The sequence below is a fragment of the Chionomys nivalis genome, chromosome 11 (genome assembly GCF_950005125.1).
Source record: "Chionomys nivalis chromosome 11, mChiNiv1.1, whole genome shotgun sequence".
In the NCBI taxonomy this organism is placed as follows: domain Eukaryota; kingdom Metazoa; phylum Chordata; class Mammalia; order Rodentia; family Cricetidae; genus Chionomys; species Chionomys nivalis.
Genome location: NC_080096.1, coordinates 48,675,910 through 48,699,928, shown reverse-complemented (window position 1 = coordinate 48,699,928; position 24,019 = coordinate 48,675,910). Strand labels below are relative to the sequence as shown.

The 24,019-nt window shown below is 39.9% G+C and overlaps 1 protein-coding gene across 1 annotated transcript in view; it reads left to right on the top strand.

Moving 5' to 3' along the window:
• Positions 1 to 24,019, top strand: part of Patj (PATJ crumbs cell polarity complex component) — a 313,297-nt gene that overhangs the window by 3,384 nt on the left and 285,894 nt on the right. The window contains exons 2-7 of the mRNA XM_057783541.1: positions 7,470 to 7,525; positions 7,631 to 7,797; positions 10,968 to 11,162; positions 12,723 to 12,862; positions 14,481 to 14,676; positions 17,388 to 17,516. Coding sequence (XP_057639524.1) covers positions 7,504 to 7,525; positions 7,631 to 7,797; positions 10,968 to 11,162; positions 12,723 to 12,862; positions 14,481 to 14,676; positions 17,388 to 17,516 — 849 coding nt within the window. The 5' untranslated portion in view covers positions 7,470 to 7,503. The remainder of the gene's footprint in view (positions 1 to 7,469; positions 7,526 to 7,630; positions 7,798 to 10,967; positions 11,163 to 12,722; positions 12,863 to 14,480; positions 14,677 to 17,387; positions 17,517 to 24,019) is intronic.

Here is a 24,019-nt window from a genome sequence, read left to right as displayed (position 1 = left end):
GAATAGTATCACTTATACAAAATCAACCAAATCACAGAGAAAGTAGTGACAGGAATTGATGCACCTGAATGTTTCAATGCTAAAATTCATATTTTGCCAGCTGAACTATTCTGAAGAACTAACTTGATTTTCTCATGTTATCTTTCAACTTGAATTTCAGTATTTCCAAACATGTACTTTCAGGTGAACTTAAAACATTGCATGTAGCTTTAGTATTTAGCCTCATTCTGGAATTGTCTCTTACATTCTAGGGATGTGGTGTTTTGACAGTGGAGATATATACATTTTTAAAATATATTCAGTTGGTTTAGGAAAGCCTTCACTAGGCATTTGTAGGAAACCTGACTTGTGTTGCCAGACATTTTCGGGGAATCCAGGTGGAGTTGCTACATGTTACTAGGGAAATTAATATGCTCCTTTCTTGGAGTTCTTAGTATCATTATTGAAAGAATTTACGAATGGACTCAAACGGAAGCTTGAGAACAGTTTTATTAGTTTAGAAGAAAAACCCCAAGGAGGACCAACTGCAAATCTAGGCAACTGCCCAGAGGAGGCAGATAGAGGAGAGGAGGAGAAAAATTCATGCCATTTCAGTGAGTCATGGAGGTCAGCCACACAGCCTCACCACAAAAAAGGGAGGGGCTCCAGAGAAAGAGCAAGAAGCCTGAAATAACAGAAAAGGTGTTCTTAGGCTCTGGCCAGCATCCAGAGGGAGAAGCAGGATAAGGCAGCATTAAGCCTTTCTGAGTCAGGACTTGGGAGGGCAGGCCTTAGAGAGCTTCTGGCATTAGGGGATAATTATTCTTCCTCTCTTCTTAACATGGCTTAAGGACTATCAAGCTTTCTTGAGGCTGGTCACTGAGTCAGGTGGTTGACCTGCCCAGCTGGAATGTTAAGTTTCCACCCAGGCCAAGAGATTCCATTCTTAATGGAATGTAACACTTGACTTTGTATTGCATGGCAGCTGATGCAGTTATTTAGAGTCCTGGGGGCAGCCACCACCACTCTTTGGTTTAGATTCTGTTATTTAATGAGTACCTAGTAAATGTTGATCATTGAGGACAAACGAAGATGGCCAAATCCTGAACTTGGACCCTGAAGGAAACATAGTTAAAACTGTTCATGGACTTCAGTTTTTAAATAACTTTATCATGACTTTACACTTAATATTAAGCTCATGAAGTTTTCAAGCTTCCTGTTTCAGTGAGCTAGCTCTGGAGGTATGAACTACCCAGTTGTAGTGATCCACTTCACACGTGCACTTCAATGAGTGCCTGTGCTTTTCCAGCAGGATGGTCAGTGACCTTATTTTACAAATTTTCAAATAGATTATCAGATGTTTGTTAGTAGAGAGTTAAATTCTCATGAACTACTGAAAGTCTATAAAGTATGTTTCTTTGTGTCCTTAATTTGTCTTGAATTTTTCCCCCCACTGATACAGGGTCTTACTGTGTAGCTCCAGTCTGATCTAGAACTTCAGAAGTAGACCAGGCTGCCTCTGCCTCCTGAGAGTGCTGGGTTTGAAATTGTTCACTGTGACATCTGGTTGTTTGAATTTGTGATCAGAGGAGTTAACAGATTTTTTTTCCTCCAGTAAATTTCGGGCAGCCAGAAATTTAAATTAAATTTGATTTCTTTTTCTGAGTCATATTTTCTCCACAACTATTTCATCAGTTAGTATTGGCATAGGACATGGATTTTTAAAAAGCCACAATACTGTAATTTTCTTCAGTCAAACCTACAGTGATAGAAGTTCATGGCCTAGTCTCTCTTGTTTGGTGAATAGCAGCTGCTGAGCATAATAAACTTCTTGTTTTCTGTGTATGTTTTTGGTGTGTGTGTGACATGTATATGACTGTGTAGCATGATTAATAAAAACTCAGAGACAGAAATTGGGGTTCAATCTGAAGGTCAGAAAAGCAAAACAGCCAACCAATGGCTCTTACCTCTACTCAGTCTGAAAATGGCAATCTTGCCTCCAGAAATCTCAGAATGAGACTGTGTCTGAGAGCTGTCGTCTCCCATTTTATATTTCTCTCTAGGGCCAGGATTAAAGGTGTGCACCATTACCACGTGGTTTCTATGGCAAACTAGTGTGGTAACTGGGATGAAAGGTGTGTGTCACCACTGTCTAGTCTGTAAGGCTGACCAGTGGGGTTATTTTACTCTCTGAGCTTCAGGCAAACTTTATTTATTAAAATACAAATGAAATGTCACACTACAACTGTGTGATGTATGCGTGCATGTATGCCTGCTCATAAGTATGTGAATCTATGGCACGCATGTGGAGACCTGAAATTGGCATTGGGCCTCTTCATTGGTTGGTCTCCACTTTATTTAACGAGGCAGGAGCTCTCTCTGAGCCCAGAGCTCACCAATTAGGCTAGTCTAGCCTGCTAGCTTATCTAGGGGGTTCCCTGTCTCTGCCTGGAATTGCAGGTGGCTTCCATATCTGTGAGGCTTTGAATTGTGAGCTGGAAATCCACATTCTACTCTCATGCGTCTTTAGAGTGCTTTACCCATTGAGCCATTTCCCCGACCCTGTTGGGATTCTCTAGTACTGTGTCCTACTATGCCTATCTGTGGCAAATTGTACTCAGTTTAAACATACTCCAACTACTTCCCTATTTGCAGTATTATGTATATACTTTATTTACATATCTTTACTTACTTGTTGAAGTTAGATCTGTTTTATGCCTAGACTGACCTCAAACTCAAGATCCTTTTGCCTCAGTCTCCCGTGATCTGGGGTTATAGGCATACGCGTTGCTATGTTCAACTTGTTTTTGTTCACTTTTTGCAGTGAGGAGGTCTGTATCATTGTGCATCCCAGAGTGTTCTCAAACTTGAGTCCTCCTGCTCAGGTTCCCGATTGCTGGGATTACAACTGTGTGGGGGCCTCGCCTGGGACTTTCACCACTCTTTTAAAACTATGAAACTAGGACTGGTTTGTTTACTTTTATTGTTGGAGTGGAGAATCAAGCTTAGAGTCTGACACATGCTAGATAAATATTCTACCACTGAACTACATTCTTAATCCATAGTTTTTGAATAAAAATTCAATCCACCCTGAATCTATAAAGTAAAAGAGGCTAATTTTTGTTTTATTATTTTTTTGTGATGTTGGGATTGAATCCTCATGCATGCTGACCATATGTTCTCCACTTAGTTATAGCCTCATCCTCTAAAGGCTAGCTTTTAAATTCCTCTTTTCTGTTTTCTGGAAATAATCACTATTACTTCCTACATGCTTTTCTAGAAAATTTCCCAAGGCATACTTTTTGTCTTTGTGTGGAAATAACACAAATATCCTGCTAAATGATGCTTTTCCCATCACTTGGGCATGTTGTGCAGCTTTCCTGTTTTATACAAAGGGTGGGTTTTCCAGCATGCTCAGGTCTCATGTGAATTTGAGATCTAACTTAATTCCAACTGTATAGCAGAAGTCAGAGACAGATAGTTGTCTGATCCAGAGGAACCCCAGCCAGCAGGTAAAACTCCTAGGAATGTTACTTTCCTATATTTGACAGCACACAGCCACCATGCTTCAAGTCCTCTATTTGATGAGTCCATAGGAAATCAGCTCTAAGTGCATTTTGCAGCCTCTTACTGAAATTCTTAATTAGTCCATTGAAGTAAAATTCAGTCTCAGACATTGCTATTTTTGAATAGCAAGTGGTTTGTTGGTAAGGAGATAGTTTTGATGCCAGTAATATGTTCTCTTGAACAGGAAAGAATAAATTCTTGCTGGCCATTATGGACATCTGTAACATGAATTTTAATTGTTCTTAATAATAAAAACCCAGAGTCAGATATAGGCGTTAATACTGAAGATCTGAGAAGCAGAGTGGCCTGCCACTAGATTGTTCTTACCTCTATCAATGCTCAGACCAAAAGCGCGATCCTGACTCCACGAATCCTCAGACGGAATCCTCAAACTGCATCTGAGCTTCCGTCTCCTCTGCCTTATATTCCTCTTAACACCCAGCCATATCACTCCTGTCTCTACCTCCCTAGTGCTGAGATTAAAAGCATGTGATCCCAGGTCCTGGCATCACCTTTGTGTGAGCTCTGTTTCTTGTTTAGACAGATTCGATTTCCTGTAGCCCACAGTGGCCTTGAACTCACAGAGATCCACCTGACTCTTAAGTGCTGGGATTAAAGGTATGTGCCACCACTACCTGGCCTCTATGGCTAACTAGTGGCTTAGCTGCATACTCTGATCTTCAGGCAAGCTTTATTTGTTAGATCACAAACAAAATATCACTATAGACATCATGTAAAATCACAAATCTCTCAAATTCTCTTACTAGTTCATCGTGGTCAGAATCACACCACATGCCCTGTAGAATTAGATAGTTTAATCACATTCTAACCAAACATGACCCATTGGCACATAATTACGGCTTTTAAGGAAGTACGATGGGGCTGGGCATGTAGGTTGACTGCACAGTGCTCTCCTAGTGTGTGTAAGATTCTGATCTTCGATGCTCTGGTGGCAGGGAGGATTCAGCTGGTGGTGATGTGTTGATTGAGATTTCTGTCCCACCTGGTCTTGCAGTTGTTCAGTCCCAAAGAAATCACACAAAGGTCTACATTAATCATAAACTGATTGGCCTATTAGCTCAGGCTTCTTATTAACTCTTATAACTTATATTAGTCCATAATTCTTGTCTGTTTTAGCCATCTGGCTTGGTACCTTTTTTGGCGAGGCAGTCACATCTTGCTTGCTCTGTGTCTGGATGACGACTGCAGACTGAAACTTCCCTCTTCCCATAATTCTCTCTTTTTTTTTTTTTTTTTTTGGTTTTTCGAGACAGGGTTTCTCTGTGGTTTTGGAGCCTGTCCTGGAACTAGCTCTTGTAGACCAGGCTGGTCTCGAACTCACAGAGATTCGCCTGCCTCTGCCTCCCGAGTGCTGGGATTAAAGGCGTGCGCCACCACCGCCCGGCCCCATAATTCTCATTGCCACACCTCTATTTCCTGCCTGGCTACTGGCCAATCAGCATTTTATTAAAAATAATACAAGTGACTGGATAAAAGACCATTGTCCCACATCAGTGATGACTGTGTCTGACCCAATAATTTCTTTGTGTATGTTTGTTTTCAATCCCTTGGAGACACTTCTTTTTTAAAAGTGGTGTACTAAATCAAAAAATCCATACAAAAAAAATTGGGCCTGGAGAGATGTCTCAGGGGTTAAGAGCACTTGGCTGTTCTTCTAGAAGACCTGAGTTCAATTCCCAGCACCTACATGACAGTTCACAACTGTTTATAACTCCAGTTCTAGGGGATCTGACACCCTCATAGAGGCATATATGCAGACAAAACACCAACACACATAAAAAGTGAAAATAAACCATTAAAAAATCCAGAAAATTCTGAGAACTATACAGAAATACTTTTCTAAAGGAAGCCTTTCTTTTTTAAATTTTGTTTTTACATGATTATTTTATTTTTATGTATTTACTTTCAGATTGGGTCTTGTTGGCCTGGATAGAACTTAAGGAAACCTTTTCTGTCTTGGAAGCCTTTATTTCCATAAGCCTTTCTTTACTTATACAAACCAAAAATGTCTCTGTTTCCTGTTTCCCAGCCAACCATGCCGTAGGAACTCATGGATTTTTGGACAGTGTACCTGACATTTTGGAGTAAAGGTCTCTGTTAAAGTGTGTTTGTGAGGCTGGAAAGGAGAGAGCCGCGTGCTGTGACCTTTCTTCCTGATCGAGCATACTCTGGCTTACTCTGTCATTTCAGTGACTGGTGATAATTGACTTTTGCAGGAGTTTTTCTATGTAAAAAGAATGTAAAAACTACTCATGTGTGTACATCATTATGCCGAGAGAGAGAGAGAGAGAGAGAGAGAGAGAGAGAGAAATTCTGGTAAAAGAGAATTAAATTAAATATACACCTCTCCATTTGTAGGCACTAAATTGTCCTCCTAAAAGATTGTGCAGTCTGTCGGGCGATGGTGGCGCACGCCTTTAATCCCAGCACTTGGGAGGCAGAGGCAGGCGGATCTCTGTGAGTTCGAGACCAGCCTGGTCTACAGAGCTAGTTCCAGGACAGGCTCCAAAGCCACAGAGAAACCCTGTCTCGAAAAACCAAAAAAAACCAAACAAACAAAAAAAAAGATTGTGCAGTCTGTCCTCCTGCCTGCTTTTCGGAGATGTCTGGGCGCAGACTCCTGCTGTTCTTTTAATGAACTAGTACTTGTCAAGTTGACATTCAACTGTAAGAATGGCATCTTACAGTTTTGAGCTTGCATTCTTTGCTTTATCAATATTGATCAATTAATGGCCTTCAGACTGGTTTTGGGCACTGTGCTCACATAAAAAGGACATTCCAGCCTTGAACGCCTGGTCCTCCTTCCAAGTGTTGGGATTACAGTTATGTGGTGCTGGGGATGGAACCTGGGGCTTCCTGCATACTGGTTAAGGACTCTACCACCTGCACCACATCCCTACTTTAACCCCCAGTATTCTACTTTTTGGATTCACCCTTATTGTATGTGTCAGAAACTTTTTTCCCTGAATATTATATTTATTTAACATTTATTTGTTTATCTACTAGTATGACTGGGCATCTCAGTATTTCTAGTTGGGACCTTTTACAAATCACACTATATACTTTCACGTACAGGTCATATTTTCATTTCTCTTGGGTAAATATGAGCAGAAGGGGAAGATTATATAATTAGTGCATTATAAATTTTCACTTTATAAGAAACTACTTATGATTTAAACTATAAAAAATTAATAAAAATAAAGTACCAAATAATTTCCCAAAGTGGTGTGCCATTTTATTTCCCTACTAACAGCATGTGATAGCTGTAGCTGCTTTGCAGCCTTGCCAGCACTCACGCTGGTCTTTTTAGATTTTCCCCATTGAGTGGACATGGATTGATGCCTTTCTGTGGTCTTAATTTGAATTTCACTAAGAACAGTTTTGACAAAGAGTGTTCTTGAAGTTTGTTTTATTTTCCTCCGTAGGACTACAGACATCTATAATTTGTAGAGAGCCGTGTGGAGTCACACCTGATGGCTATGTGTAGAGAGCTGCGTGGAATCGCACCTGATGGTGCTGGCTTCCGCCCTCCGCGATCCCGAAAGCGAGTGCTCTCTGTGATAATCAACTCCTAATATCAACTAGGCCTGACTTATACTGTGATCACGCAATGATTGTCAGCTGCTTGCATATGCGTGGACCTATGGGCAGTGCCCACCTGGCAATCCGGGGTTGGTTGCCCATGCCTACTTAAGGGCTGGGAGATTTTGCCCGAGAGGGAGAGAGTGAGAGAGAGAGAGAGAGAGAGAGAGAGAGAGAGAGAGAGAGAGAGAGAGAGAGAGAGAGATAACTGTAAAAAGGTCCTGAATAAAACTGCAGCAGGAAGAGCTCCGGTGTTGCGCGTCCTTCTTGCTGAACGAGGGGGACCGCGACAATAATTAAAATTAATTTTTTTCCTTTAGGCTTTTTGAAAGTGATTGAAAGGGATAATTCAAAATGCCTGAAAATCCTGCAGCAGGTAAAGAAGCTATAGCTATAGCTTTGTATTGTTCAATTACTTGAGTTAGAAGTGAATGGTGAGATGGTGTCTAATGTGAGCTCTGATCGCCTTTCTCTAACCAAGAGAAAATGCAGGTGCTGCAGGTCCTTGACCGCCTGAGACTGAGACTGCAGGAGAAGGGAGACACGACGCAGAACGAGAAGCTGTCCATGTTCTACGAGACTCTGAAGAGCCCTCTCTTCAACCAGATCCTTACTCTCCAGCAGTCCATCAAGCAGCTCAAGGGGCAAGTGAGTGATTCTGGCCTTACCTTGGTGGCTTCAGATCAGTGGAGGAGTATAGGAGGATTGTCACTCTTAGGTTAGCAACTGTGCATGGGGCCTGCAAGTTGTGGGCAGCCTCGGTGGATGGTATAAGTGTGGATGAAGTTCATGTTGGGCTTTGGAGTGTGATAAATAAGTAACGATCAAGTCTTTAGGATCTTAACATTTTCTTCAAAATTATAAAATAGCTTCTAATTTTATTTCTTTGTTATATGGTGTTGAGACTGAGCCCAGGGCCTTGTATATGCTGGAACCCTACCACTGCACCCCATTTTCAGCTCTTGACATTTATTGTTTATTTACTTTTTTCATTACATTTTATTTATTTGTGTGTGTGTGCATGTATGTATGTAGTATGTATATGGGCATGTGTGGCAGTCAGAGGACAACTTGTGTAAGTTGATTCCCTCCTTATACAATGAGGGTCCCAGAGATCCAACTCTGGTTATCAGGCTTGGCAGAAAGTGCCTTTATCTTTTGAGCCCTCTTGCCTACTCTCTCTGTCTTCTCTTTCTCTTTTTAATAAACAAGTGTATTGATTGATTTTCTTGTGCATATGATGTATGTGCATGTTTGTGTGGAAGGTGCATGTGGAGGCCTGAGGACAATCTGAAGTATTGTGCGTGGGTTTCAGGAATCTGAGCTCAGGACATCAGCATGGGGTAGCAAGCACGTTTACTCAGAGTCCTCTCCTGGCCCTTGCTGTTTATTTAATAATAGATTGTCTTTTCTTACTTATTTGTCAATTTCATGCAAGTAAACAGTGTATCTTGAACACAGTTCCCCTCGCTTCTAACAAATTCTCTCCAGGTACCTCCATTATGTCCTTTTTCCTGCTTCATCCTTTTCTTTCTTTCTTTCTTTCTTTCTTTCTTTCTTTCTTTCTTTCTTTCTTTCTTTCTTTCTTAAACTCACTAAGTTCTATTAATACTGCTTGTTGGGATACTGACTGATCTTAGCTTGATCTTGTTTTTTGAGTTTGACATTTATTCTTTTTGAAAACGTTAATTTTATTGTTTATCTATTTGAGACAGGGTCTTACTGTATAGTCCTGGCTGTCCTGGAACTCACATAGACCCACTTGCCCATACTTGCAAAGTGCTGGGATTAAAAGGCTCGTGCCACTGTGCAAGACCCCCATTTATAACATTTTTACCTTATGCTCTCACCCTTACAACTTCTCCCGTGTCCTCCTCCTACTCCCACTTAACTTCGTTACCTCTTCTCCTTTAATTATTCCTATACATACACATATGTATATATGAGTACAGTCCACTGGTTCCATTTAGTGTTGCTCATATGTATACATGTTGAGGGATGGCCATTTTTTAATCTATCAGGGTTCTGTCCCTGAAGAAGAATGGCTCTCTCTTTTACCTGCCACTCATCGAGGGTGGGACTTTCTAAGATTCTCCCTATCCATGTTGCTACATCGGCTGGCGTTATCTTTATGTAGGTCTTGTTTAGTGACCATATGTAAGGATTCCACGTACGCAGCTCTTTGTCACACATGTAAGAAACTATCTTCACATTTACTATTATCTTTTAATGTCTATGGATGTTTTGCTTATATTTTATAGTTGCGTCACCTTGTGTGTGCCTGGTGCCTGCAGAGGTTAGAATAGGATGTTGGATTCCCTAGACTAGAGTTAGAGATGGTTGTGAGCCACCATGTGTGTGCTGGGAATTGAACCCAGATCTTTTGGAAGAGCAGCAAGTGCTCTTAACTACTGAGCCACCTCTCCATTCCTCTTTAACATTTGTTAACGTTTTTATTCTACTGTGTGGGCACTTGTATTAGCCAGTGTTTTACAAAAGTTACTTCTTGTAATGCTAGGGTGCTCTTTTTTAGAGTGTTTAAGTGCCTTGTGATTTACTTGCCATTAATATTATACAAGGATGTTGAGTACCTCGATTTTCATATTCACCAAGTGTGATAGTGAATGGCATCAGTTGGGCTGTTTACAAAAGATTTAGTGAGATAATATGATATCTATGTAGGAATCTTGACTAGTGCCTGGCTCTTAGAAACAATGATTAAACACTGTTGCTGTGAGTATTATTGTTTGCCTGCTGTGGTTTTTTTGTGGCTCCTCCATGGAGATATATAGATAAATGCCAAAGGGCCCAGTATGTTACATAGGTGTGTCAAGAATAAATTTTAAAAATAAATATCTTTTATAATATTAAAAAGCTTTTGCCTTAAGAACATAATGATTTGCTTATAGGTACTTTATTTGTTTTCTCTAATTAGGAATTTATTTTGTTGGGTAGTGATGGTGCACACTTTTAATCCTAGCACATGGGAGGCAGAAGCAGATGGATCTCTGAGTTTAAAATAGCCTGGTCTACAGAACTAGTTCCAGGACAGCCAGGGCTACACAAAGAAACCTTGTCTCAGTAAAACAAACAAACAAAGAAACAAACAAAGAAACAAACAAAAAACCCCATTATTTTAGTTATGTGCATGTAAGTGTGTGTAGGGTGGCAGAGGTGTCAGATTCATTGGAGCTAGAGTACAGGTGGCTGTGAACTGCTGATATGGGTGCTATTGCACTTGGACGAGTAGTATAACTATTGAGCCATCTCTCTCAACACACACACACACACACGGTTGTGAGCCATAATGTGTGCTGTGAACTGAACCCAGATCTTTTGGAAGAGCAGCAACTGCTCTTAACTACTGAGCCATCTCTCTATCCCCCTTGTTAATGCTGTTTTAGTTTACTGTGTTGGCACTTATATCAGCAAGTGTTTTTTATACACACACACGCTCTCTCTCTCTCTGTCTCTCTTTCTCTCTCTCTCACCCCCCACACACCGCACTCACACAATACACCCCTACAATCTACGTCTCACTTTTTTCCCCCTCTCCCTGCCTGCCTGCCTCTCTCCTTTCCTCCCTAAGAAAGAGTTTCACTCTGTAGCTCTGGTTGGCTTGCTAAATATAGAGAGCAGGTTGACTGTTTACTCATAGAGGTCCTCCTGCTTCTGTGTCCGAATACTGGGCTTAAAGTCATGTGCCACCATGCTGACCCTTTACTTCTTTAATATGTATATAAATCATACATGTAATGCGATAGATATTGTTTCTTTTCTATAGACTTCTGTTGATTATTTTCTTATCTTTCCAATAGCTTAGCCATATTCCTTCGGATTGTTCAGCCAACTTTGAATTTTCTCGGAAGGGTTTGTTAGTGTTCACGGATGGTTCCATTACAAACGGGAATGCCCACAGATCTCGTAGTAATTTAACTGCATCTGGATTATTGCCTTGGAACCCAAAGTCAGGAAATGAAGACTTTAACTCAGTCATTCAGCAGATGGCTCAGGTAAGGTTATGTCATGTCATTGAGTATTTAGCTTCATTAGTTTTTCTTCTGTTTCACTTTTTAAAGGAGAATTATTCTTTTTGTCTTAAAATTACTATGTATTTTGTTTGCTTATACTGGTAGGAGGAATTGTATCTATTCCTAACCAGTGTGTTGGAACTTGTCATTGAATTACAGGAGAGTAGGATATGCTCGCAGCAGCCTGCAGCCCAGAAGCATTCTGCAGACGGAGGCAGGGAACCTCTAGTTTTGAGGCCAGCTTGAGCTGCATAGACAGATGTTCTGTCTGAAATGATAAGAAAAAGAAAACAAACGAAACAGAACACCTTAAGAAAATTTCTGTTCTACTTTTATGTCAAAATGGAATTTGTGAATTACAATTAATATAATTAGGAAGATCTAGGAAAATATTAGAATGGATAGTTTAACTGTAGCCCCTAATACCTACCAAGAAGTAAATAATAGACAACTGAAGTTTTTGACTTTTTAAAGAAAATTTAGAATTCTTGTTGAAGACTTGAGATTGGTTGCTGGCACTCACGTTGGGTGGCTCACAAATGCCTATTATAACTCCAGCTCCAGGGATCCAGCCCTCTTCTGGCCTCACAGGCGGGGGCGGTTCATGTGCACATACCTGTGCACAGATTTATACCCATACACATAATTCAAAATAAAGTCAATCTTAAAAATAAGAAGCTGGGTTTGGAGGTACACACTCTTTAATTCTAGCATTTGGGGGGCAGAGGTAGGAGGATCTCAGTGAATTTGAGGCCAGCCTGGTCTACAGAGTGAGTTCAAAACCGCTGGGACTGCACAAAGAACTCTGTATCAGAAAACCAAAAGAGAGGAAAATAAGTCAGTAAGTATGTAATTAATTAAATAAATAAGTTTGGGTTTGGGAATGAAAAGGAAATTGTTTCAAGTCATGGTAGTAGAAAACATCCTAGTTCTTTCATGACTTTAAGCTCCATCTGCGTGAGGCCCTTATGATGTGATTGTTTTTATGAAACTCTCACACTGGACATGTAGTTGTTAACCAAAATGGTGAAATACTCTGCAGTCCTGGGACTTTGCAGCCTTTTGAAATGATCAAGTGAATGGATTCATTAATTCATTATTGTGGATTTAAAACAGAATGATATAAATGCAGCTGGTTCTGACTGGGCTGAACACTAACATGCTTCTGGCATATCTGATTTGCTTTCCTTTCTAAAAATGTGTTTTGCATCAAGGGGAATTTAAAGAAATTTATGCACAGAGTAATTGAGAATTTACTATGGGAAAGGGTGTTTGTTTTCAGTTTTTGTCCAGCTCAGAATCTATCTCATTATGTGGATGAATTGTAAAGTGCTTCTTATTGCTGTACTCTGTGCTTTGCTAAAAACAGTCACATTAAAAGGTTTCCAGAGCCAGCATTATCACCAGAACGCTGAGCGTGTTCAGACTGATAGCAACAGCATAGGAGAAGCGGCTGTGTGTTGTGCAGTTCAGTTCGTGGATAGGCGAAGTTTGGGTGCACATCATGGTCCTTTTCCTTCCTGACTTTCTCCCCTTCGTTAGGGCCGGCATGTTGAACGTATAGACATAGAACGCCCTTCCACTGGAGGCCTTGGATTCAGTGTGGTGGCCCTGAGAAGCCCAAGTCTGGGAGTAATTGACATCTTTGTGAAGGAGGTTCATCCAGGGAGTGTAGCAGACAGGTGAGGAAGTTCATTTTGTACTTGGTCCATGTTTTCCTGACAGCTCTGAAAATGTTGCTATAAAGAGAATAAGAAACTAGCAGTAAAAACAGTAGCGGTAGCACCCAGTGCTGGTCAGCTCTCTAGAGGTTCTTTAACCCCACTATCTCCACATATACCTGCTGTTATGTTTGGAGGGTTCCACACAAAGTTTTCGTGTCTTTGATTTCTAGTCTAGATAACTATTTAGGTAGCAGTAGTGGCAGAATGTGATTACAAAATTCTGTCAATATTTTTTCATATTTATTCCGTCTTTATAGATGATTACTTCTAGTCTCTTTAACTCAAAATTTAAAGTAATAGATCCACTGGGTTATAATCCAAATAGTATAAATTTTCCATTTTGAAGGGATGTTTAATACACTCAGTGTGTTTCTGTCATTCCCATTATTCTAGATAATAGATCCATTGGGTTATAATCCAAATAGTATAAATCTTATACCATTTTGAAAGGATGTTTAATACACTCAGTGTGTTACTGTCATTTCCATTATTCTAGAAATAGTAAAAATTCTTGAAACTTCATCTACTAGACAAAGAGCTCCCACTTGTTATATATGTTTACGGCCACTCCAGCTTCTTCCTCCTTTCATCTTCTGGTGACAACTTGCTTTTTAAGAAGAGCATCTATCTATAAAGTTCTGGAGCATCATGGGAAGTGCTGGTATAATAATGGGTTATCCTTCCTGATTGGGTATTGAATGTTCTGACACAGGATGCTCTTATCTGTGATGTGAGAGTCAGTCTTCCTTGCAGCCTGACCTTCTGCTGTGTAGTCAGTGAGCCTCTGGCAGTGTACACACGTCTCTAGCTTCAGCATTTACTTCTCAGTTCCTTTAAAAGCTGATTGTGAGGCTCAGTCTTAGTCCATTTTCCTATAACAGAATGCCTGAAGTTTTAAAACTTACAACAAACAGAGGTTTATTGGCTCATAGATCTGGAAGCTAAGAAGAATATGCCAAGGCATTTACAACTGACTTGGGCTTCTTGCTGTTTCATCACATGGTGGAAGGCAAGGTGAAGCAGGACAACAAGGAGTTAAACTTACCTTATGTGAAGACACCAATCTTATCCATGAGTGGATAGTCCTTACAACCTCATCTTCGCTTACAAGTCCTACATCTTGATACTTTACAATAGAAATTAAAATTTCCACAGGTGTTTAGAGGCACGGACATTGAAACCATGGCAGAAACCTTTCTAAATACCCTGTTGACATCTTGTTACCCAAAATGTTTCCCTTATGTGAAACTGAAATTGAACACATGCAATAAAAGTAATATCAGCACCTCTGAGACAGATTATCTGGGGCAGAGTCTATTCTTACAGACTCATTAGTCAAAGGAGTCTTGTAGTTTGAGGCTGGATGTAGCTTTTTCTCTCCAACTGTGCAGTCTTGCTCAAGTGACTTAATTTTTCAAGTTTTAGAGTCTCCTGTGAAAGGGCAGTGTTAACATGAGTTAGGATGGTGTAAGAGAAACGTAAGTGCTAGTGGATCCTCTGATTCATAGAAGGATGCCAGAGCCAGCTCCGTTTGTGTCACAGTACTTAACACATTCTTCTTTTTTTGTATGATTAGGGATCAAAGATTGAAGGAAAATGACCAGATTTTGGCCATTAATGACACCCCATTGGATCATAATGTTTCCCATCAGCAGGCGATTGCATTACTACAACAAACCACTGGGACTCTGCGTCTGGTTGTGGCCAGGGAAGTGGGCCACACACAGGGCCGCACTTCCACCAGCTCAGCTGATACATCTCTGCCTGAAATGGTGGGTCATAAGCTTGGGAACATATTCGTTCTAAATTATGTTATTCATTATAATAATAGTTGGTAGTCATTGGAAGTCCTTTCCATTTTTCTAGGTCCAGAAAGGTGATCATATATCTAAATGACGTTACAAAATGTTTATTGGAGAAATTATTATTATTATTATTATTATTATTGTCTTTTTAATGTCTGGTGGTTTTTTGTTTTTTTATTGGGGGGGTCTATTTAATGGTTAGTTTCCTTACTGGAGATTATTATATAGAGGCCAAATCAAATATTATTTTTAACTTATTTGGTGGTAAGATGTCTTGTGTTCTTTGATGTTATAGTAAGTTAATGTGTGTGTAGGAGGAGGGGGAAATGTGCTGTGTAGCCCAGACTGGCCTTGAACTCACAATTCCCTTGGTTCAACCTCCTGAATGCTAGGATTATGGGTGTCTGCCACTATACCTTTGAGTTTCAGATGTTTTATTAGAAGCTTACTATTGACTATCTTAAGGAAGATGTTATTTTAAAAATCTTATATTTATAGCTGGGTGGTGGTGGTACATGCTTTTAATCCCAACACTCGGAGGCAGAGGCAGGTGGATCTCTGTGAGTTCAAGGCCAGCTTGGTCTACAGAGCAAAGTTCTAGGACAGGTTCCAAAGCTACAAAGAAACCCTTTCTTGAAAAAAAGAGCAAAAATCTTATATTTATGAATTATAGTGGAAGTTTATGACTAGATTATTGATTTTACAAAATCATTGCAGTCATTTTTTTCATGTAAGTTTTAAAAAAATAAAAACAGATGTCACTTTTAAATTTTGGGCCAGGGTTGGTGGCACACACACCTGTTGTCCCAGCACTCAGGAGGCAGAGATCGGTGGATCTGTGTGTGAGAGCAGGAACAAACATGTCACAGTGTGCTTATAAAGGAGAGAGAGCAACTAGTGGGAGTTGGTTTTTTCTTTCTACCATGTGGGTCTGGGAAGTTGAACTCAGGTTGTCAGACTGGTAAGCAGGCACCTTTACCTGTGCAGCCCCATCTTTCTTGACTTGAAAAAAATCAATGCCTCTTTTATCTTTTAAGCTTGTTACATTTTATAAATTCTAAAAGCATAAAAATTGGCTGGGCAGTGGTGGCTCTTGCATTTAATCCCAGCACTCCGAGGCAGAGGTATGTGGATCTCTATGATTTCAAGGCCAGCCTGGTCTACAGAGTGAGTTTCAGTACAGCCAGGGCTACACAGAAAAACCCTGTCTCGAAAACCAAACCAAAACAAAAAACCAAGAATCACTTGATAATGTAGAATAAAGAAATTAAGTAATGAAAATGACTTCCGCAGTTGAAATTTATGAAAGTATGTGCATTTGTCATGGGAGTCTGATCAAGGAAAATTGCTTATGCCTTTTTGCTATGTTTATGTTGCTAATATTTCGCGTTTGGAGAAACTCTGTCTTCTCTCATGAGTGTTATAAATTAGTTTGTTTGCCACATCCTTGCATGGGTTTGGGAACCCTGCCTAGGAGGCAGTGAGGAAATGCAGAAAGGACTGACTCATAGACACATGTACACAAACAGCTGGGATTGGGTGGGCTGAACTCTCTGTTGGAGAAGCTGCAGCACCCTGGAAGCTCAACATGGTTATTTTATACAGTTGAACAGGGAGGTGGGGCTATTGCATGCAGCTGAGCAGGAGAAAGGCTTAGCTAGTTTGTGGGAGCAGTCTCTGTAGAGGAGCTTCAGGGAAAGCGATGATGCACATGTTCAACCACCTATCTGCATGTGGACCAGAGGAAGACTTTGCTATTTCTCTGAGCCTGGTGAGGGCTTTGCCACTCCCATGAGCCTGAAATGTGGGTCCTTGGTATGGCCATGTCCATGTCAAACACTACATGTTCACTGAGAATATTACTCTCCTCCCTACACTTTTTAGTCATATTAAACTTTGGTTCTTCACAATGTTGACAGATTAATTTTCCTAAGTCATTGCTTTCTTTAGTTTTGTTATTCTTTCCAGTCTTTGCCTCATTCTGTTTCCTGACTCGGCTTTGCTCTTGTATTTTCCTCTTGTTGAATGCTTGCTTTCTTTGTATTACATTTTTTATGAGTTTGGTTTTGTGTAGTCTACGTTTTCCTTGAACTCATTATGTAGCAGAGGCTGGCTGTGATCTTCCTGCATCTACCTCCTGATTACGGGGATTATAGGTGTGTGCCTCTAGTACTTGTAGTAAAATTTAAATTTCTGCTATCATTAAACTTTTCATGATTCTTCATGCATATTTCTTTTTATGAATCTTCCTTTCCCCCAGCTCCCTGAAGTCTTTGTAACATTGTGCCTATCTTTCAGCAAATGCATATTCATTGGTTCTCTGTGTACCCTGTGCTAGGTTATGGGCACAGATTGGGAAATGTTTCTTGTCCTTTTTGAGTTATAGCGTTGTATGATCTGTATTTCAATTATTTATGCTTATTTTCTCTATTGAATTATAATACCCTATGGGTGAGACTCTCTACCTTGCTCTAATAATAGTCTGTCCTCTATCATCTATCCTCTATCAGTCGATAGATACCTCTACCAATATATGGATATCTTTGTCTCTATAGGTAGTTGTCTCTATTAATTGTATGAATTTTCAGTTTCTTGCAAATCTGTTATATATTATCATATAGGAAACCTAAGAATCTGTGGGTAACCAACATTGACTCTAACCTTCCATTTATGTGTAGGTGTTTTGGGGCCACACTGAAGAGGTTGAGCTCATCAATGATGGCTCTGGACTAGGTTTTGGGATAGTTGGAGGAAAGTCAAGTGGCGTGGTTGTGAGGACTATTGTTCCTGGAGGATTGGCAGACCGAGTAAGTTGACTTTGTTTTATCATTTTGCTTTTATAAAATTTGACTTGTTTTGATTTGAAATCAATTTTATAGCATGAGTTGGTAGGATACATGACTCAATAATTTGAGTTTAAGTATAACTTACAACAACACTTTATAGCATAAATTTGCTTTATTTAAACAATTTCTAATTCAATTTTTTGGCCTCTAATTAACAGGGTTTTGGTTATATAAGAAGAAAATATTTTTATTGTAAGGAATTATTAATGAATATTTACATTTTGAGCACGTGTGTTATTCTTCATCATGTCTTTTAAGGACTCAATGGTAGAATCAGAATATTCAGTGAACATATGCATTTGTACTGGGGTAGGCGACATGGCTCAGCAGCTAAAGATGCTGTGAAGCCTGGCAGCCTGAGCTTGATTCTGGAACTGATGTACTGATAGAAGGAGAGCACTAACTCCACAGCTTTGTCTTCTGACTTCCACATGTATACTGTGACACACAATCCCCCATTAATTATAACTTAAACAAAATCCATTTGTCCAACATTGCACATGTAAGATTTCATTTATTTATTTTCTGGTATTATATGTCAAGTGTGTACCTTTGTTGTTTAGCAGTGTTTCAACAAGTAGGCTGTGTAAGAACTTGACAACTTTCTTTTCTACTTAACTTTATGTGGAAGAAAATGTTAAATACTATATTTGTTTTTATTTGTTTACTTATTTATTTATTAGTATATGTGTGTGTACCCGGGTACCCATGAAAGCCAGAAGAGAGTGTGTGGTATTCCATATAGGAGTTAGAAACACTTGTGAGCCTTCTATGTAGTTGCTGGGAACCAGACTGGGTCCTCTGGAAGAGTTGTGAGTGTAAGAGCTAGCCATCTCTCCAGCCTCCCATGACTAGATTTTAGAAATTGTTGGAGCTGTTTAGAATGTTCATGGTAATTCAGAAGTAACTTTACTTCTGTATTCAGAAAACATAAATTTTCACTGATTATTATCTATCTTCTTATAAATATATCTATCCTAATAAACAGTTAAGTGAACATGATGAATTTGTTTTACAGATTCAGCTTTGAGGCAGGTAGGTTCCTCAGCTCCTTAGTTCTCACAGGTGGGCTCAAACTCAGAATTTTTTAACCCCACCCTGTTCTTTCTGTATCCAAGTATACTTATTTGTAGAATGTTTGGTCTATGGGTACCTTGGGGTCTCATGCCTTTCATGTGTCTTTGAGATCAAAGCAATTCATATAGTAGTGATAATAATAATTACTGTTATTATTTCTTTTCACTTTTGTTTGTACCTACAGAACAAAAGCAGAGGGAAACTAGAACTAATGGGAAATTAATGCAGAATAAGACAGGGGCCCCAGACTCGTTACAGCTGTCAAATTCACTATGTGGTGCAGTGAAAATGATTGTCAGTAAACTTTGACCTCTCAGTATATGTGTGAGGAGTCCTGCTTGATTGTTTTAAAGCATTTGAGTGAATTAGCCATTAAAAAATATGGGGGGTAAGAATGGGAGAAATGGCTCAGTGGTTAAGACCACTTGTTGTAGAGAACCTGAGTTGAGCTCCCAGCATTCACATGGTGGTTCATAACCATCTATGACTTCAGTTCCAGGGAATTCAACACCCTCTTCTGACTCCACAAGCACATATATTACACATACATACATGCAGGCAAAACACTCATACACTTAAAGTAAAATAAACCTAAAAAACTTATTTAAAATATACATTGTTCAAAAATTTGAGAAAACCAACAGAAAGATAGTGATTATTTCCCTCATCTTAAGTTTTTTGTACTTCCTCCCTGACTTTAAAATTTCTTTTGATTATAAATGTCCTTTGAGGACTAGAGAGGTGGCCTAGTAGGTAAGAATGCTTGCTCTGCAAACAAGAGGACCTGAGTTCAAATCCCCAGAAACCATGTAAAAAGCCAGGTGGGTGTGACTTTCTTTGCCTGACACTGTGCCATGGGGAAGGAGATGAGAGGCTGCTGGGCTTGCTGCCTGACAGACTATCTCCACGTTCAGTGAGGGGTTGTGTCTCAGGGTAAGAAAGCAAAGACTGATAGAGCAGGATACCCAATGAGCTCTTCAGCTCTCCACACACATGCAAAGATGTATACACCTGAGTATACATATACATACCATAGACATAATATGCCACACACAACACATGTGTGTGACTAGAACAGGAATGATCATTGTGTGTGTGTTTTTAAACCATACCTATAGTGGATGGTAGAAAAATGGCTCAGTTTTTAAGAGCGCTGGGGATCCAACACCCTCTTCTGACATCTGGAGACACCAGGCATGCATGTGGTACACATACATACATGTATTCAAAACACTCCTACACATAAAACAGAAAATATTAAACAAATACTTTGTGTGTGTATGTGTTTATAGCACACTGTATGTTAGAGTCTGAGCATGGAAGACAGAAGAGGGTGTGGATCCCAGAAGTTGGGGTAACAGGCATTGGAAGGATACTGGGCTATATTGCATGGGTGCTGAGGTTTGAACTCCAGTCCTTAGGAATGTGCAACAAGCATTCTCAACTGTTGAGCCATTTTCCATTCTGCGAAATAAAATAAATCTTAAAATTGTTTATTTTTTTAACCTAAAAGGAATAAGACATTATAGAAGATTCTTATGTCTCTCTCTTCCCGTCCCCTTCACCCTAGAAATTTTGATAGGCTTTGCGGAATGACATTGCAAAGTGCAGCAGTTATTTTGAAAAACAAAGAACCAAATAAATTTAAGTGAAATCAAATAAGTTCCTTTACTGTAAGAATTTTCTGAGCTTTTTAATATACTAATGTGTATTATGAGTTTTCACAAGGACACCGTGATGTGCAGAGTTTCCCAGATTAATCCCATTGAGGCACTGTTGGGAAAAGCCCAAGTCTGATTCTCACCCTTTCCTGGAAGGGATCGTCACTGTTTCGGATCATCTAGGAGGGGCAAGGGGGCCTGTCCATCACAGATTTGTAATGGCAAAGCAGGAGCTTGTGCCAAATATTGTCATCTGCCTAATATACATCATTTTAATGTAATCCTCAAAACAGTCTTAAGTTTTATTTCCAAATCATAGGTATGGAAACTTTAAGAAATTGTCCAAGGTTGTACAGCTAGAGAGTGACAGAGCTACTCTTCTTATTCCTGCTAATGCCAGATAAAATCTTCCAATTCCTCTTGCCTGTAACCATCCTGTAGCACCCTAGCACCCAGTCTTATTATATGGTCTTGAATATGTTCTCTCAGCACGCCTACATCCTAAGCTAGCGCATTAGCTACTTTTCTCATTGTTATCACCAAATACCATCATGATGAAAGAAGGCATGGCAGAGTTCATGGTGCTGTGAACATTTAGCTAGGACTCCTTCTATCTGGATAGACTAGAAAGCAAAGAGCAGGGAATGCTCATGCTCAGCTGACTTTCTCCAGGTTATTCAGTGAAGGACCCTGGCTATGGGATAGAGCCATTTACGTCCAGCGGGTCTTCCTTATATCTCTCTGGAAACACCTTCACAGACATTCCCAGAACTATGTCTCCTAGGTAATTCCACATTAAGTCAAATTGGCAAGGAAGATGAGCCATCCCAGAGATCCTCTCTGAAAGGGAAAAGAGTTGCAAGGTAACTCAAAAACTGGGTGGGACTATACTAGAGAGATGGCACAGCACTTACTGCTCACTCATGAGGACCAGACTTCAGATCCCAGCACCCACATTGGACAGCTTACACATGCCTGTAGCTCCAGCTCCAAGGGATTAGGTAACCCCTTCTAGCCTCCTTGGGCACCCACACAATGCCTATTTGCATCCCCTCTCTCTCTCTCTCTCTCTTTCATACAGAGAGAGAGAGAGAGAGAGAGAGAGAGAGAGAGAGAGAGAATAAATTTATAAGAATAGTAAGATGAAATCAGACAAATAAAACCTTGAATCATGGATCTGCTATTATTCTGGTCAAACTGCTTCTGATATATCTGAGACTACCTTGAGGACAACACATTTAACACGCATATCCTGTGGGAGCTGATAGCAGCTCAGAGCTCAGATCGATGGTCACTTAGGTACACTGTTGAGGATGTGTCAATCTGTTTGCTCAGAGGAAGTGTCATCCAAGGAGACCGAACGTATTGTTTATACAGAGACTGTAGGCACAGTACACAATTCCTGCCAGGGAGCCTTGTACATATGATACTAAATTTAATGCTCAAGAATTCCTCAAGACAGAAATTTATTTTCGCTTTTGCATAAGAGGGATCTAAGATCTAGGTATGATGAACATCAGACCAACTTGGGTTTATCTGACTTTAAAGATCTTTCTTGTCTAGCTGCTGTTTATTGTAGAAAGTAAGTAAAATAGAAAATTTAAAGATTTATTTTTATTTTGCCTGTTTTGGTGCAGTATATGTGTGCACCTTATACATGCAGTACCCAACAGAGGCCAAAAGAAGGTATTAGATCCCCTGGAACTGAAGTTCCTGAATGCTGTGAGCTACCATGTGGGTATGAGTCATCTTTTCATCCCATGTATATTGTTTTTCAAAGTTTGATAAAAATCAATTTATCTTTTAACTTACTTAATTTTTCTTATAAAGACAGGATGTCACTCAATAGCCTAGGCTGGCCATGAATTGTACTTTATAGGCTAGACTAGCTTTAGATCCAGGGTAAAGTTTTTGTCTCAGCATTTTAAGTGCTGGTATTACAGATGTAAGCCACAATGTCTGGTTTACATGTCAGTTAATGTATGGATAGGGAAATATATAAATTTGGGTTGAGAGAGAGAAAAGGTCTGTCTGTCAGTAATTCTCAGATATTCTCCAATATTCACAGCATCGAACACATCTTTAAAGGACTTCTTTTGTTAGCTTTTTTGATTTTGTTTTTTTCGAGGTGGGGTTTCTCTGTAACCCTGGCCCTCCTGGAACTCATTCTCTAGAGCAGGCTGGCCTCAGAGATTTGTCTGCCTCTACCTCCTGAGTGCTGGGATTAAAGGTGTTGTGCCATCACTGCCCTGTTGAAGCTTGCTCCAACAAAATCAGCTGGGGATATCTGGGTAGAGGCATGAGGATTAAGGAAATGTCAGACTGAAAGAAATGCAGATAGGAAACACAGGATAGATTCAGGAGACTGCTAGCTTATGCTGCATAGCCCAGAGTTTATTTCCGAGCCTGCTTATATACAAAAGCAGAACAAAGCACAGCACAGACAGTATCTAACCACAGACCATTCCTGTCCTTGAGGAAGCAGACTCCTGTCTGTCATGCGCCTGCTGCTTGCAAGCAGTTTTAGCTTTCTGTCTCAATGTTCCTAAGGTTTGGTGTCAGCAGTATTCTTTCTGCTAGATAGTGTGTTCTTTTTTCATGGGCAAAATGCTTTTTTCCATGGGCTTAATCAGAACTTTCTCAGTCCTCAAGGATACTGGAGCAAGAAGAGCAGGCGAGCTTGAGCTCAAATGACTTTTTAAGTCAGAATTGACTCCAGACATAAACTGAGTCGCACGTGGGCTACCACAGTGCCCCAGCCATTTGTTTTGTTGGTTTTTTTGGGGGGGGTTCTTTATTTTTATTTTTATTTATTTATTTTTTTTGAGGCAGGGTTTCTCTGATTAGTCCTGACTGTCCTGGAATTCACTCTGTAGACTAGGGTGGTTTCAAACTCCACCATGCCATCCTTCTTTAGATCATTTTATTTTACTTTTGCAAAGGCATTGAAGTGTTTTCAAAAGTTAGTTGTTTTGTTTTTGTTCTTGAAGTGCAACTACTCAGTGGCTGAGGCAGGAGATCTCAACGTCAAGGCCTTGCTGGCTACAGCACAGCATATTATGTGCTCAGGTGTTGTACAACTCTTGATCGACTTTCATTGATTTGTGACTCAAAGAACAAGATGATCCATAGATACTTTATGGAAAGAGAATGGTGAGACTATCAGTGATACAGGTTTGGGGCTGCTGGATAAGATAAGGCAGCTGCCATTTCAGCATCTTTCATATCAATCTGACGGTTATTTTTGCACTTACTAATTCCTTAGAACACCTGCTTTTCTGTAAGAAGAAAATGTTTGACTCTCAGTGACAGATGCAAATTATCTACATGATTTTAAATTAAGAGTTGAAGTAAAATAGGGAAAAAATAGTTTCTGGGAAGTGACTAAATATATACTTGATGGTGTCGTGTTCTTTGTTTGCTCAGCTAATATTCTTTATTATTTGACCAGGCCCCAGTTCTGTTCCTGATGGTCCAACTCCCAGGCAGCTTTGCCCATTTTCATCAGGGCTCCTGAAGCTCTCATTATTTTAAAATTTTTGTTACTTTGAAATTTTTGTTTCTTTGTTTTTTCAAGACAGGGTTTCTCTGTGAAACAGTCCTGACCATCCTAGAACTCACTCTGTAGATCAGGCTGGCTTCAAACTGAGATCCGCCTGCCTCTGCCTCCCAAGTGCTGGGATTAAAGGTGTGTGCCACCACCATCCAGCAACTTTGAAAATTTTT